The sequence below is a fragment of the Rosa rugosa genome, chromosome 6 (assembly GCF_958449725.1).
Source record: "Rosa rugosa chromosome 6, drRosRugo1.1, whole genome shotgun sequence".
Taxonomy (NCBI): domain Eukaryota; kingdom Viridiplantae; phylum Streptophyta; class Magnoliopsida; order Rosales; family Rosaceae; genus Rosa; species Rosa rugosa.
In genome coordinates, this window is record NC_084825.1 from 47,495,861 (window position 1) to 47,510,712 (window position 14,852).

A 14,852-nucleotide genomic window follows, 5' to 3' on the forward strand; every position below is an offset into this window, starting at 1 on the left:
CCGACACCGTTTCACAAGGTCGCCTTTGAGTCGGTGGGGAGGTTGTTTCAGGAGTTCGAGTTCGATACCAAAAGGATGAGCAAACTCATCGGATTCAAGTTGATTCCGGAGATATGGTGGTGTAGTCGGAGGAGGAGTAGTCGTCTAGGGCTTGGGTGGTGATGGTGGTGGTGGAGGAGGCGGGGCTACTCGAGGAGGAGGTCCTCTGCATTTGTTTTTTTTTTGTCCACAAAACTGAGAATAATTTCAAATTATTTTATTTTATTTTTTAATAATAAGTTAGAGTCAAATGACAATTTTATCCTTCAAAATCTAGTCACGTGGAAGTCACGTGCTTATATTTAACGGCACTGTGACAGAATATGAACGGAGGTACGACGTTGATAGAAAAAAATGAGTTCAGGTATCACATTGATAACTTTGAAAGTTCATGTATCATTTTAAAAGTCCTCGAAGTGTTCAGACACTGTTGAAGTAAAAAACCCTTTAACTTAAACCGCCTTGCATAATTTTCTCATCACCAGCTACCTTCCTGCTTCTGCAAACTCAATGGAGTTTCATGAACCCAGGCTATGTGCATTTTGGTTTAAATCCCTTCATGTGATTACCCATCTCCTCCTTGTTATGAACTTCTTCCTACCTACCACTATTGCAAGCTCATTTGGAAATGAAACCGATCGATTTGCTTTACTCAAATTGAAAGAATCCATAATCACTGACCCACTAGGGTTCTTGAACTCATGGAATGACTCCATTCACTTCTGCAACTGGCAAGGAATTACTTGCGGCAAGAGGCATCAAAGAGTAATGGCCTTGGACCTACAAGGTTATCATTTGAATGGAGCCATATCACCATACATTGGCAACCTCTCTTTTCTAAGGTCCATCGACCTTGGAAACAACAACTTCTCTGGCAAGATTCCACAGCAACTTGATCATTTATTCCGCCTGCGCTATTTGAATGTAAGTCACAACATGTTGGAGGGGGGAATTCCAGTCAACCTGACCTCCTGCCCGGAACTGAGTCACATAGATTTATTGTCAAACCGTCTTACAGGCACAATTCCACCGGACCTTGGCTCATTGGTGAAGCTTGTGTATCTAGATCTTGAGCAAAACAAATTGACAGGAGGCATCCCACCTTCCTTGGGAAATCTTTCATCAATCCTTTTCCTTTTTCTAACAGACAACAATTTGGTGGGCAACGTTCCCGAGGAGATAGGCCGATTAAGAAGCTTAGCTTTTTTTGGCGTTGGGATCAATAAACTCTCTGGTATGATACCTCCTTCCCTTTTTAACATATCATCTATGGAGATCTTCGAACTTGCAAAAAATAAGTTTAAGGGCAGTATTCCACCCGCCATAGGCCTCAACATGCCTCATCTCCTAGAAATGTACGTCGGCGGAAATGAACTCTTTGGGCAAATCCCATCTTCATTTTCCAATGCTTCTCTGTTTCGCAGTCTTGATATTGGAATAAATAATTTTGTAGGGCAAGTTCCCAAATGTTTTGGAGATCTTCCAGATCTCCAGTGGCTCGATGCAAGTGACAATAATCTAGGAAGTTTTTCTGCTAATGACTTGGATTTTATAACATCCTTGGTCAATTGCAGCAAACTGGAAATGCTTGATATGGGTGCCAACAATTTTGGAGGTGTTTTACCCAACTCTGTAGCCAACTTGTCAACTCAACTGACTGGATTGTACTTTCAAAGCAATCACATATCAGGAGTAATTCCTGAAACATTCGAAAATCTCAACAATTTAATAGCCTTAAGCCTGGGAAAAAACCTGTTCAGAGGCGCCATTCCTACCTCTATTGCCAAGTTACAAAAGCTGCAAGCATTGGGTTTAAGAGGTAATAGATTATCAGGATGGATCCCATCTTCCATAGGAAACCTCACTCAGTTGTATAAAGTCAGCTTGTCAGGAAATGACTTGGAAGGAAACATTCCTCCAAGTATTGGAAACTGCCAACATTTGCAGGAGATATATATATCAGATAACAGGCTTAGTGGAGATATACCACCACACGTGATTGGTATTTCCTCCCTTGTCTTTCTCAACTTATCACAAAACTCACTAACTGGCAGCCTGCCTGTGGAAGTGGGTAAGCTGAAGAATATTTTTGCCCTCGACATCTCTGAAAATAATTTGACCGGAGAAATTCCAGTCATCATTGGTGGCTGTATGAGCCTTGAGCTTCTTCACCTACAAGGGAATCTCTTTCAAGGTATGATACCTTCTTCTTTGGCTTCTTTGAAAGGTCTTCGGTACTTGGACTTTTCACGAAATAACTTGTCAGGTCAAATTCCAAAGGATATCCAAAGACTTACCTTGTTGCTATATTTGAACCTATCTTTCAATAATCTGGAAGGTGAGGTTCCAAAAGAAGGAGCCTTTCGAAACAGAAGCGCAACATCCTTGGTTGGAAATAGCAAACTTTGTTGTATTGGTGTTTCTGAATTTCAGCTACCGGCATGCACCATCAAAAAGCAGAGAAAATTCAAACTGCAGTTCACAATTTTGTTGGTGGCTGGATGCTCTCTTGTGTTTGCAGCCTTGTTTACTCTTTATTGGAGGAGAAAAATGAGAAAGAAACCATTAGCTGTAGACTCATCAATCAACTTCCTCTCAAAGGTTTCATACGAGACACTTCGTCAAGCTACTGGTGGATTCTCTCCGAGCACTCTAATTGGATCAGGCGGTTTTGGCTCTGTATACAAAGGGATTCTTGATCAGGAAGAAAACAGCGTGGTTGCCATAAAGGTCATCAACCTTCAACAGAGAGGAGCTTCCAAGAGTTTCACTGCAGAATGCAATGCACTAAGAAATATCCGGCACCGGAATCTTGTCAAGATCTTAACTTGCTGCTCCAGCATGGATTACAATGGTACTGAATTCAAAGCTCTAATCTTTGAATATATGTCAAATGGAAGTTTAGAGGAGTGGCTGCACAGAGAAAACCGATCAATGAGTTTGACCCTTCTTCAAAGATTGAATATTGTTGTTGATGTGGCTTCTGCATTATGTTATCTTCATGACCATTGTGAACCTCCAATCATTCACTGCGACATGAAGCCAAGCAATGTTCTTCTTGACGATGATATGGTTGCTCATGTAGGTGATTTTGGCTTAGCCAGACTCATCTCAACCACCACAGAGTCCTCGCAAACTCAAAGTAGCACAATTGGAATAAAGGGAACAATCGGCTATGCTGCTCCAGGTAACATTTTCCACTATGTGTGTGTATATGAAAGTGCATTAATTTAAGTAGAAAATTTAACTTACCAGTTCTTACACAAATATCATCAATATCTCTCACTTCATCAAGTTTACTTTTTCTTGCATATGGATAATTTCTTATTTCTTTTCGCTGAATGCATATGGATAAGTAGTGGGTTCTAATGAAACAATTGTAGAAGGGTTCACAAACTGACAAAAGTATATAATATATACACAGAGCTGACATACTTGACTATATACTGAGTTTGCAGAGTACGCAAGTGGTGTAGAGGCATCAAGACAGGGAGATGTGTATAGTTATGGGATTCTTGTATTGGAAATGTTCACAGGAAGAAGGCCCACCGACGAAATGTTCAAAGACGGTTTGAAACTCCACGACTTTGTTAAGATGGCATTACCCGGAAGGCTTGTGCAGATTGTGGACGCTGCTCTTCTCGCCACACTAGAAGAGACAGCTCCTACAGCAACTGCAGGAAATGAAGTGAACTACATGCTTAGAGGTCATAACAATGAAATTGAAGCAGAAGAGGAAAATAGAGATTATGAGAACCTAAGCAAGATGGACACAGGTGTGTGGAAGTGTATACATTCAATCTTTGAGATAGGACTGGCGTGCTCGGAGGAATCACCAAAGAATAGAATGTGTATGGAGGATGTCCTCAGGGACCTCCACCGTATACAAATTGCTTACATTGGTGTTGTGATCAATCGAGAGAGACCAAGAAGATAAACAACAGGTGCTGTTGATTGAATCTTCTTCTTTTTTCCTTTTTTTTTTTTTTTTCTGAATTTACTTCTTTCTAATGGGTGCATTTCGATGATATTTTTTTCTTCTTCTAAATTTTAGTGTATTAGTGCCTAATCCTTATGTTCATTGTGCAAATAACTTACAGATTATGGCATGGGAAGCGATACTCTGAGTTATTTAACAGTGGGAAGTTGTGCTACTACTAGAGTAGACATAGGCAGCATGATAACCTGAACGTCTTCTTCCTGATGCTAAATTGTGCAAGTGCTTGATTTCGATAGGTTTGGAGTTTCTTGTTCCAGAGAGCGGATGAAGGCTAGCAAATGTTGTAGGCTTGTAGCTTAAGAATATGTATCGTGTAATAACTCACGAATTCAGTCCCTATTTAATTACTCCAAGGCTATGGCTAAACCAACTGAGATAATCTTAAAGCTTCGCTTCACTATTTGATAATATCAATTTCCAGATAATATGTGAACTATCAGAGAAGGAAAACTGGTCCAATTTATATTAGAGTTCTGTTCTCAAAAGTTCTATATATGTAAACAAATACTACCTCCTGCATAAAAAATTCACACAAGGTAAATAGAGCCCAACAACGTAGTCCCTTTGTTTACCTGGTATTAGAGGAAAAGCATCTCTGATCGTCACAATCAACCCAGCACCTCTTCTGCTAAGGTACGAGAAATAGCAACACTTATATTCAAACTGTTAAGGATTGCACGAAAGAAGATTTGACTTTCATCACTTATAACTAGTGCCAGTACTTCCATTAATTTCCAGTTAATTCAAAGGTTCCAAGCTTATGAAACACAATTACGCGAAGACAACCTTGAAAAATAGGAGTTTCAGACGAAACATACGAAATCAAGTTAGGGAAAGGTCTAGACATCTTTTGGTAAATTGCTCTATAATGTATCAGATGAAAGTTTGGCCAATATTCTTTTCGCTTTTCCCTTTCCTCAAGTAATCTACACTAGCAGTGAGGTTTGACAAGTGAAACTCACAAAATCTTTGCTTCCTGTGTGAAATGCAGACGGGGAACCTAACTAGTTTTAGTCTCTGTTAATATCAAACAATCAGAATACCTAATGCTTGTTAATTTATATAGTACAGAAAACAAAAATGACAACGAAGGTACACAAGCAATGAAAAAATGAGTGCAATTGATGAGGAGGGATGTGTAAACTACTCATCATTATTGGCAACAATTTCACAAAATTCTAACAAAATGCTAAGGCATCCAAGAGAACTAACAGCAACCATATAAACAAAGTTACACAAGAATCAGGGTTTAAACAGATCTACATAATAAATAATGGCTTCCGTATACGACAGTGAGATGCAACACTTAGACCTCTAGTGAAAGTACACCCTTGTATCAACAAATTTGCAGTGTGCACAGTGATGCTGTACAGAAGAATTGTGGGAGTCGATGATGACACTGCCTTGAACAAACTAACTGCTGAGAATTGCAAGCTTGATCTGCCAATCCTACTATTTCCAACTAGTTGAAGGGATTCCCTGCTTTTGAAACCATTCGGGCATGTGAAACCTCTCATAAAGCGCAGGTCTCACGTCTTTCTGTAGCGATAGGTGCTTGAGCAGTGGAAGAAGAACATCCAAAAGCTGAAAAACAAAGGTGTGAGGAAATGAAAAGAGACAAAGGGGCGACGAAGTGGAAGATAAGTGATGACCAGTGAAGAGGTATTGAGTGTAAAAGAGTTCACAAAATTGGATCTTCCTACCTGTGTGTCATGTATTTGCCCAGCAGAAAATGGAATGCACGGAATTCCATTCAAAGGTTGCAACATGAAACTGAAAGGGTTGTTGTCAACAATAACAATTCGGCCCATATCCTTTGATAGGCCAGAGAGATCCTTGACATGCTCACGGTATTCCCTGTATTAATGCATCCAGCATCAGAGGTTTTCCCAATTACCAAACTCAGTCTTAACCAACAACAACACATGGGCAATTCAAACAAAATGTTCTATAAATACTTAAGGAACCAAGGGTCACCAACTCACCATGAACTATATGCTACATCTACAAGTTGGGAAAAGAACTAGAAGCAGAAAGCCTTGGCGACATAAAAAGTGTGGTAAGTGTGCAAGACATAAAATTAGAATTTCTGATATGTCTGCACCCTACACCGTCATTCAAGTGACTCCACAAAACATACATAGGAACTTCTATGAGGGCCATTAACAGCAAGCAGTGATATTTTGATATTTTGCTTATGGCTGCTCCAAAATGAACCAATACGCTTATAACTTGGTAACATAGGTTCTCTGATGCTCAACAGCAATACTTTAAATTACGAGATGTAAATATCGTGATATCTATGCCAAAACCATTCCTCTCTTAATAAACTAAATACGCCAACCATAAAATTTCAATGTCTGCAAGTGCTTAAGAAACCAAATCTAAAGAACCAATGTCAAGTTGAAGTAGTCAATGACAAAAGAAACCAAAATAGATATTAAACTTGGGAGGAAGTGTTCCCTATCAATAGTGATGAATTTTGAGAAAAGAGAGGAGACATATCACATATCTACAGAAAAGGATCAAATACAGAAAGATGAACTTACGTGCTGGTTGTTGAAGGCCGATAAAGCCTAAAACTGAACAGGTTCTCTACGTCTATTCTGTCAACAAGTGGTCTGGCATAACCTGTTACCATTCAAAACACTCAACATTCCATAAAGGGAGAAACTGAAAAATCAAGCATAAAACCGAAAAAGAAACTGTAAAATCACGAGCAAACAAACCTTCAAGTCCAGCAGTAAACAACACAAGATCGGCAAACCCATGAACTTGTTTCAAGAACTCATGCAGCCCCGGACGCTCAAAAACCGTAACATAATTCACCTTCGGTTTCCCATCACATTCCTTCAAAACCCCAAAAACACCACCACGTAAACAAACATCAACTCCACATTTGGAATCAACGCAACCTAACTTTAGCTAAATCAATTACACAATGACGAACCAAAATGAGTGCTAGTCAAGCAAAGCACCTTGTCCGAAGAAATACACTCGAGCTCAAACCACTTCAACCCACCTTCTGTCGCTTGCGTCCGAACTATCCCCGGCAAGCTCGCCGACTCATATGCACATATTAGCGTCTCATCCAGGTCAAGAACCACCTGAAACCGATCAATTTACAACTAAACTTAGCTCTTAAATTTTGTTACAATCGGAGCCACCGTGCGAGAGTGAGAGAGAGAAGAGTTACCGTTAGCTTCTGGGGAGGATCGTCGGAGTCAGAATCGGGAGTATCGATTTCAACGGCGGATACGGCGGCGGAAGAGTCGTGCTCCTGCAACTCGACAGCCGGCAAGGATTTGAAGGAAGCGTCGGAAGAAGAGGATGAAGAAGAAGAAGAGAGTAAGGGATGGTGGCCGAGAGAGCTGACGATTTGAACGAAGATCTGGAAGAAGAAACCCAGCCAATTCAGCAAAGCCTTCCACACTTGCATAGTCTTGGGGGGCGAGTAAGCCACCTCGTTCTGAGTCAACTCGGCCATTATGACTCGTCCTGAAGAAGAAAGAACAAGTGATTGATCGGGGGGTTTGGGTTTGGGTTTGGATTCAGGTTCGTTATTAGAAAGGTCATAAAAGCCACACCAATCAAAAGCTCTCGTTTTCTGTTTCTTCTCTTTGTTACCTTGTTTTCTTGCCGATGGTGGCCTTCGACGAAGTCTAGGGGGGAATGCGCGGGCCGACGCGCGTGGGGTGGGGTTGGGTTGGGTTGGGTTCTTGGGAAATGGGAAATGAATGAGATAAGAGGGGAGAGGCGGCCACGCGCGGGAAGGGAGCGTGGGTAGGAGGAGGAGTAAAAGTGAGAAAGGAAGCGCCAATCAGAAGAGACAATCTTTATGTCTTTAAGACCGACGTTTGTTGCTGTGGAGCTTTGATGGATGAAATCAGATCATAAATGGAAGACAGGAAGATGACTTTTCTTTTTTTTTTTGGTCAATTTTCTTTTTTATTCTTCTTTCTTTGTTTATAATTTTAGCAATGGAATTCGGAACTCTGTTCTAAAATCTTATAGAACATGACACTGACAGATTTAATTTATTTACTTGTTTTATTCATGTATATTATGTGTATAGTTTAATTACTGATTCCTTCTTATCCATAGTTTTTGTCTAAAATTTTCCAATTTTATGAAAAAAAAAACAAACAGGTAGGTGAATTCTACAGGTAATCCCAAGTTCGACTTTTTTTAATCCGTAAATCGAGTGAACCACCCTGTAAACTGTGATTAATCTATCATTTTCAGACTTCAGAGTTTCAATATTCTGAAACACTGTAAAATATTCGAGTCTAGTCTGACTCAAACTCATTCATTGATCAAACAAATGATTTCTTTCAGTGTTGGAACGTAATTTCTATGGTGTTCCTATACTTTGAGTTTTGTCAGTTTGGTTGTTTGGTTGAAAGAGGAATGAAAGTAGAAAACAGCACCATGCTACTACAGGAACTCTATACTCAATTGAGTCATTGGCATCTAAAACCCAAATCAATGCCAGTGATGATTTTATTACATTTCTAATGATTTGGTCACTCATATTCTGTTTATGGAATAGCCAACCACCATGTGGGTGGAGCGTTTTGTACAGTTGAATTATGGATATGTTAAATTGTTAATAGGCATGATAATATTAACAAAGCATGTACAGAAACCAAAACTGCAATATGGAAGAGGCATCCCAGTCCTGTGCTCAAAGGATGCAGCGCAACTCACAAAGTGGGCTTCAAAACTGAGATATAAACAAAGCCACTAGGGAAACCATTACCACACAAGTTTTAGAAAGAACTCGATTCGTATGAATAGGAAAGCCAGGGGTGCTCTAGTGCCTCCGCTGCGCTTGGGCGTCTCTGGGGATTGATCTCAAGCAAGCTTTGGACAAAGTCGATGAACCCAATATCGGTTACTTGCAGGTGTTGCTCCAGGGAGGAGTCCTCAGGGATTATGTATTCCAATTGGTTTGTCTCCTGAATATGGGATTGCAGGCATTAGTCCAAGGCAAATACTTAGGTGGGGGTTTCCCCACCACGTGTCCCTACGGCAGCCCAATCAGGAGGAAGAAATTTTTTTGTCTTTTCCGAAAACACCCCTGCTCCTTAAATATACAATACCCAAAACACCCCCCTGCTCGGAGGTGATTGGTCTGCCGTAGAGACACGTGGTGCGGGTGCCCCACGCAAATTTCTCTCTTAGTCCAAATGCCTTTTTTAAAAAAAAAAAAAACAAATAAAGTAGAAAGAAAGAATTCATGATTTCTTATTTAAGAACCCATAAAGAAATTGTAACTTCTTTTCACCGTCTAAGATGGTAGGTTAAATTGTCATTAAACAGCAAGATACTTTCCCTTTCATATTATTCATGTATGAATCTTTGAGGACAGCATGACAAGCTTTAAAGATTCTACAACTAATATTTAGATAAGGTTTAGAATATGAACCTCATTTATGTGGTAGAGATCTAATTCGTTTGTGAAGTACTTGTCTGTCTCCTGTCCTTTCACTAACATATCCAGATCGATAGGACCAAGCATTCCAATGATACGTGCAAAGATCGTCACAATCCCATCATTCGGAAAGAGCACCTGAACAAGATGTAGACATTGCAATCATCTTTAACATCATCTCTATTTGCGTGTGAATGTTCTACTAGATAACTTATTCGGTTATTCCCCCAAGGTGGTGGTAAACCAAAGAAAACATCATATCAGAGGTCCTAAACAGAGTGGTAAGTTCCAAGGGGACAAAAAGAATCAGGCATCCAGCATGGAATTAGTATTATACAGTAAAACTCAGCATAATGAATAAAACAAAGCTCAATATAATGAAAACCAAGCCACAAAGGGACATACTTCTCCGGAGCATAGCTCAGCCAAGATGCATCCAAGAGACCACATGTCAATCTTCTCGTCATATGAGAGCCCAAGCATGACTTCAGGAGCCCTGTAGGAACGAGATTGTACATATAGGCACAAGTTGTCTGTTCGAAAGCAACTGCTTCCAAGATCAATGACTTTTATTTCACATCTTCTGTAACTTTTAATGAGAATGTTCTCAGGCTTGAGATCGCAGTGAATAACTCCCAGGTGATGCAAGAATTCCAATGCCTCTAAACATTGACGGGTTATGGCCTGTTAAAGAGTACACGGTTAAGTTCCATACTGGCTGTATTGTTTCTTACTTTCTTATATAATTTTACAAGGAGCAGAAAGCTATGTGCATCAAATTAATATGTTCTTGAAGGTACGGTAGATGTAAACAAAATAAATCACTTTTGCTGAGATATATCCCGGCAACGTAATGGCATTTTAACAATCAAAAGCACTGAAACTATGAGGGGAGGGAGGGAGGGTGAGAGAGAGAGAGAGAGAGAGAGCATAGTCAGACAAACCTGCAACCTTCTTAATGTAAAGTATGCTTCTCCACCAGATTCTCGACTGAACTTCTGAAATTCGTACAAATTCGCCTTGAGTAGCTCACAAACAATGAAGAGGTGCTCCTGTTTCATAAACCAGAAATTTAAGCACACAAAATAATCTAAAGATACATGCTATTGTAAAGATTCCAATCAATCATCGCAGAAAAGATAAAGACAATCACCATTTTCCCTGCCTGAGATGATAATCAACAAGTCTTGCTCAAAATGAAGTAAATTAAATCAAATCTCTTTTTATCTTGGATCAGAAAGGTATACCTGGTGATAGAAGTAGTCATAAAGTCGCAGAATGTGGCGCTCATCTGCAGGATCATACTTGTTTACAAACTTAAGAAGTTTAATCTCATCTAAACTCTGATCAAAAAAATCTTTATCATTTTTGATGATCTTGAGGCAAACATCGACTCCTGTGTGAAGATCATGAGCCTGTACAACCCTACTAAAAGCAGCCGAACCCAGATATTCAGTTATATAGTATCTGCCTGCAACTATGGTCTTTAGCACAATAGGTAGATCCTTGTTTGCTTCAAATCCAGTCCTGCAAATGGCACAACACATTATTAAAACTGATAGATACATATCAAGTACCAAAACACATGTGCACAAGCTCAAACCCCTATGTAAAGATTCAAACATAGATACAAAAAGACCCTCTCAAGCTATGTGTTTTTCCTAGTAATGATGAATCATTAAGTTGTCAATGTCATAAATGTGGTGCCTTATTCTTAACTTGGTCTGTAATGATTTAAAAGTGCTAGTTCACTGGACATGCACACGATGAATTCAGCTACGATTCAATCAAAGCTACACAAAGCAGACTATACCCAACAAACCTGTTTTTTCTGTGTATGACTCTTAAATCGAAAACTTCATACTCATTCTCATCAGTTTTGTACATAGAAACTTCATCACTGTCTTCATCAGGATCATGGGATTCTTCATTTACATCACTGTTTCCAACTTCAGAGCTGTCAATTCCATCCGGCCTGATATCTTTCTCTGCAATCTTACCATGTAAATCAGAAGAACCTTTTACATTTTCCAACCAGCCCTTTGTGGAACTCCTTTTAGGAGAGTAGTTAGAACTCTTTCTTATTCTATTCACGGAAGGAAAACCCCCCAAAACATTCACATGGGAGATATCCAAATCAGTTTCTTTCAACTTTTCACCAGCAGGCTCCTCCTCAGAGCCTCCTTCAAGCTGATGTTTCATTTCAAACTGACAGTAGTCTGTCACACAAACACCTTTGGCATCCGTGGAAGAAATATTAGTAAGACATTTCTTGTCCAAGTAATCAAGGCTTATTTCTGATCGAAATGCTTCCGATTTATGATGCAGACCCAGCAGGTCCTCGTTTTTTTTGTCAGCGTCTGAAGTCATGATGAACTTATCCTCAGTGGGACAGCCAAAGAAGTCTACCCCGTCAAAGCAAGGAGTCATGAAGTCTGCATCATCTTTCTCATCATGCCAGAACAAGTCATTTTGCATATCAAAATCATGGTAATCGCGTGCGGTGCCGAATTGTGAGAATCTATCAGATGAAGCCTTGGAACTGCCTGGAGATGTAGATCGAATTCCATATGGATTTGTAAATTCTGCAAAAGAGAAAAGGCTGGGACTTCACTACCAACCAATAGAAAGAAAGCAATGGCAAGATCAGCATCACAATTCTTTTGACAACTGAAAATCTAATCAGCCTTGGGTTAATGAGTATTGCAGGTGCTCTATGCTTGGTTAATTTCCAAACATGCATTCAAATATGCATATCATCCGAAGATCAGTGACAAAAGGAGCAAAAGGGCATGCAACATTTCGTTATTCCGAAATCCATCTAAGAAAATCAAAATCATCATAGCCAATAGATTCAGCAATAAAAAGTGGTACCATTTTTATTTATCTTGAACACGAAAAAAGAATAAAATAAATATTTTGATTGCTGAGAATGTAGTACTAAACGAATTCAATTCAACATTATGAGAGTGATACACTCACTACAGGTGATTAGAATGATTTAACAATCACACTAATGATCCAATATGCTCATAGCAATCAACTAGAAGCTGAATTTTGATTAAAAAGTCAACAAAACTTGAACTACCTGAAGAGCACCTATTAGTACTAGAAGACCCGACGCTCACAAACTCATCATCCCCGGAGCTCGATCGCGAGCTCGAGACTTCAACCAGACCCGGAACCTTCGATCTCTGAAAACTCGCCGGAATTCTCACCGGCGGTGGCGCAGGCACCATCGGAAACAAGAATTTCTCATAATCAAAAGAACCCAGATCGCCCTTTTCAATCATGTCCTCTTTCAGTGCAGACTCTGCCTCGGAGAACCCGTTTTTCTTCAAGAACTCGAGCACTGCCTCGACGTCCGAGACCGCCATGGACGTGGAAACTCAGAGCAGAAGTGGCAAGGAAGTAATATAGGGAACTGGGAGGGGCAGAAGTGGAAACTATGACATGGTTCCGGGCTTGCATGCTTGTAATAAAAAACAGAGAGAGAGAGAGAGAGTTCCTCCCAGTCTCTGTAGAACCGAAGCTAAAGAAGAGATAGAGAGAGGGTGGTGCTGTGGTGTCTCACCAACTTTGAAAAGTGAGGGCCTCTGGGTTTTTTTGGGGGTGGGCCCATCTGTAGTTTCGGTCGTAAACGTGGCGGGAGGATTGGCCTACAAGTGGAAAATGGTGCAGATGAATTTTCTTTTTTTCTACTAATATTGGTGGGAAGTCACGTATGGTCGTTTAGGGGACCATATCAATTTCACTTTCTTATACTTTTCTCACTTACAATCTTCTTCCATGAGCATTGTTTTTTTCCCTTTCTTTTTCTTTATACTGAATGCTTTAGTACTTTCCTTATTTAATAAATGAAAAAGAGAAAAAAGGAAATCTTGCAACTAGACATGTTATTTGATGTGAAAAGATATGGAATTTTAGTTATTAATTAACAGAATAAATATAAGTAGATTCGGTTTATATCTGATATGTTCACATACTTACATAAAATAGTATAATGAGGTATATTATTATAACAGATTTGCTCACCTAAAGGACAGTTTTAAGGGATTGTGAGGGACAAATGCATCTCAACCACATGTATTAAATATAAAAGCAGAAATTATAAAAACTTAAAACTGTGCATTTATTTTCAGCCGTCAGATTCACTTGTCCCTCACAGTCCCTTAAAAACTGTCCCTTATGAAACATAGTTATTATTTTTAATGTTTTGTGATTCTTGAGGAAACAAAATTTACTATAATAATGTCATAAAAAAAAGTTCACTATAATAAATTAGATGGAATAGGATTTCTCAATTTCCTTTATCATCACATAATCGAGGAAATTGATTGACACATGCAAAAGTATTGCAACTTTACCTTTATGATATATCATTATTCTTAAACTAACTATTGAAGGAGATGTGCATTTCATTTTATATGCATTTGCACTTTATTATTTACGTGCGATTAAATTTACGTTTGTTGTTGATATGATTACTTACAAATCTCAAAATTCAATAATTATGATTCATTCTCGTTTCATTTATGTCATTTGATTCTTAAGCAAAATGTGGTCCAGTTTCAAACACAAGGTACTATTGAATAGGTGCTTTATGGTCAACAAAGAATTATTTCGTTTAATGACGTTGAACTTGGCTAAGAACATTATGTAGCTCAATCCAAACCAAACTATCTAGTAAAGGGGATTAGCATTTGATGGTTGGTTTGTACTTTTCCTACATAAATGATATTCAACAGAATTGCTTAGAGGTAACGTAAAATTAATTAGTTTGTTGAAGTAGTTAGCTGTAAAATACAGTTCTTGTGGATGTAAATCCTCAAATCCATGACTCGCCTGACCATGAGATTGATTAGGGTTTGACATGCAATCTCTTTTATACATGAGAATGAAATCGATCATCTGCCAAAGAAAGTCATAAATTTGTGTTACTGTCTTTATAATAAACCGATCGAATACCAAATTTCGTAGGAATTAAAACGTTTTCGCAACATGAGTTGGGGCTACGTGCCTTCTTTAATGCAAAACTGGTCCAAAATTCTTGTTGTGGGGAAGATGGATCCAATTGTTCCCTTTCACTCAATTGTATTACTGGTGTAACCTACTTTTCATATGGAGGTCATGAAATGAGTAAACACGACCCACCGCGGCTCATCATCATGTTGTTTCTCCAACCCTAGTTGTGGACACACGCACAGACAGCTTTAGTTTTTCACTTTCTAGCAGCTTCCTTCTTTTTCCATGTGCCATATGACACAGTAAAAGGATGATCATAATTATTAAGCCCTAGCTAGCTTCCATCTTCATCTGTCTCCTTCATTATTCTCTTTTCTCCGTTGCTTGAATTCGTACGTATCCCATTTCAAA

At 39.2% G+C, this 14,852-nt stretch overlaps 3 protein-coding genes across 4 annotated transcripts; 1 reads left to right on the forward strand and 2 right to left on the reverse strand.

Annotated features, from left to right (window-relative positions):
- The first annotated feature begins 491 nt into the window (after window positions 1-491).
- Window positions 492-4,409, forward strand: LOC133715184 (probable LRR receptor-like serine/threonine-protein kinase At3g47570). The gene is made up of 3 exons (XM_062141577.1): window positions 492-3,226; window positions 3,498-3,983; window positions 4,140-4,409. Exons 1-2 carry the CDS (start codon window positions 550-552, stop codon window positions 3,974-3,976), a joined length of 3,156 nt encoding a protein of 1,051 aa, XP_061997561.1. The 5' UTR covers window positions 492-549; the 3' UTR covers window positions 3,977-3,983; window positions 4,140-4,409.
- Window positions 4,410-5,160: 751 nt separating this feature from the next.
- Window positions 5,161-7,708, reverse strand: LOC133715188 (uncharacterized). Its single transcript, XM_062141580.1, has 6 exons — window positions 7,236-7,708; window positions 7,018-7,146; window positions 6,769-6,889; window positions 6,589-6,670; window positions 5,743-5,896; window positions 5,161-5,623 (listed from the first exon to the last, which is right to left on the reverse strand). Exons 1-6 carry the CDS (start codon window positions 7,524-7,526, stop codon window positions 5,492-5,494), a joined length of 909 nt encoding a protein of 302 aa, XP_061997564.1. The 5' UTR covers window positions 7,527-7,708; the 3' UTR covers window positions 5,161-5,491.
- Window positions 7,709-8,490: 782 nt separating this feature from the next.
- LOC133715186 (serine/threonine-protein kinase ppk15) lies at window positions 8,491-13,038 on the reverse strand. 2 transcript variants are annotated; one of them, XM_062141578.1, is made up of 7 exons: window positions 12,565-13,038; window positions 11,299-12,061; window positions 10,724-11,003; window positions 10,421-10,528; window positions 9,882-10,160; window positions 9,471-9,614; window positions 8,491-9,000 (listed from the first exon to the last, which is right to left on the reverse strand). In XM_062141578.1, the coding sequence occupies exons 1-7, from the start codon at window positions 12,851-12,853 to the stop codon at window positions 8,812-8,814; spliced, it is 2,052 nt and encodes a 683-aa protein (XP_061997562.1). In that variant the 5' UTR covers window positions 12,854-13,038; the 3' UTR covers window positions 8,491-8,811. The 2 variants fall into 2 exon arrangements, with proteins under 2 accessions (XP_061997562.1, XP_061997563.1); XM_062141579.1 differs by having other exon boundaries at window positions 11,299-12,089; window positions 12,565-12,691.
- Between the last annotated feature and the right edge of the window lie 1,814 nt (window positions 13,039-14,852).

Bases quoted from the DNA above. Each gene is read 5' to 3' on its own strand.
- LOC133715184 (XM_062141577.1), top strand. From the start codon at position 550: ATGGAGTTTCATGAACCCAGGCTATGTGCATTTTGGTTTAAATCCCTT. The intron at 3,227-3,497 runs GTAACATTTTCC...CTGAGTTTGCAG, and splicing joins AATCGGCTATGCTGCTCCAG to AGTACGCAAGTGGTGTAGAG.
- LOC133715188 (XM_062141580.1), bottom strand. From the start codon at position 7,526: ATGGCCGAGTTGACTCAGAACGAGGTGGCTTACTCGCCCCCCAAGACT. The intron at 6,890-7,017 runs GTGCTTTGCTTG...GGGGTTTTGAAG, and splicing joins AGTGTATTTCTTCGGACAAG to GAATGTGATGGGAAACCGAA. The intron at 6,671-6,768 runs GTTTGTTTGCTC...GAATGGTAACAG, and splicing joins GTTTACTGCTGGACTTGAAG to GTTATGCCAGACCACTTGTT.
- LOC133715186 (XM_062141578.1), bottom strand. From the start codon at position 12,853: ATGGCGGTCTCGGACGTCGAGGCAGTGCTCGAGTTCTTGAAGAAAAAC. The intron at 12,062-12,564 runs GTAGTTCAAGTT...TCTCTTTTGCAG, and splicing joins TACTAATAGGTGCTCTTCAG to AATTTACAAATCCATATGGA. The intron at 11,004-11,298 runs GTTTGTTGGGTA...TGCCATTTGCAG, and splicing joins GTCATACACAGAAAAAACAG to GACTGGATTTGAAGCAAACA.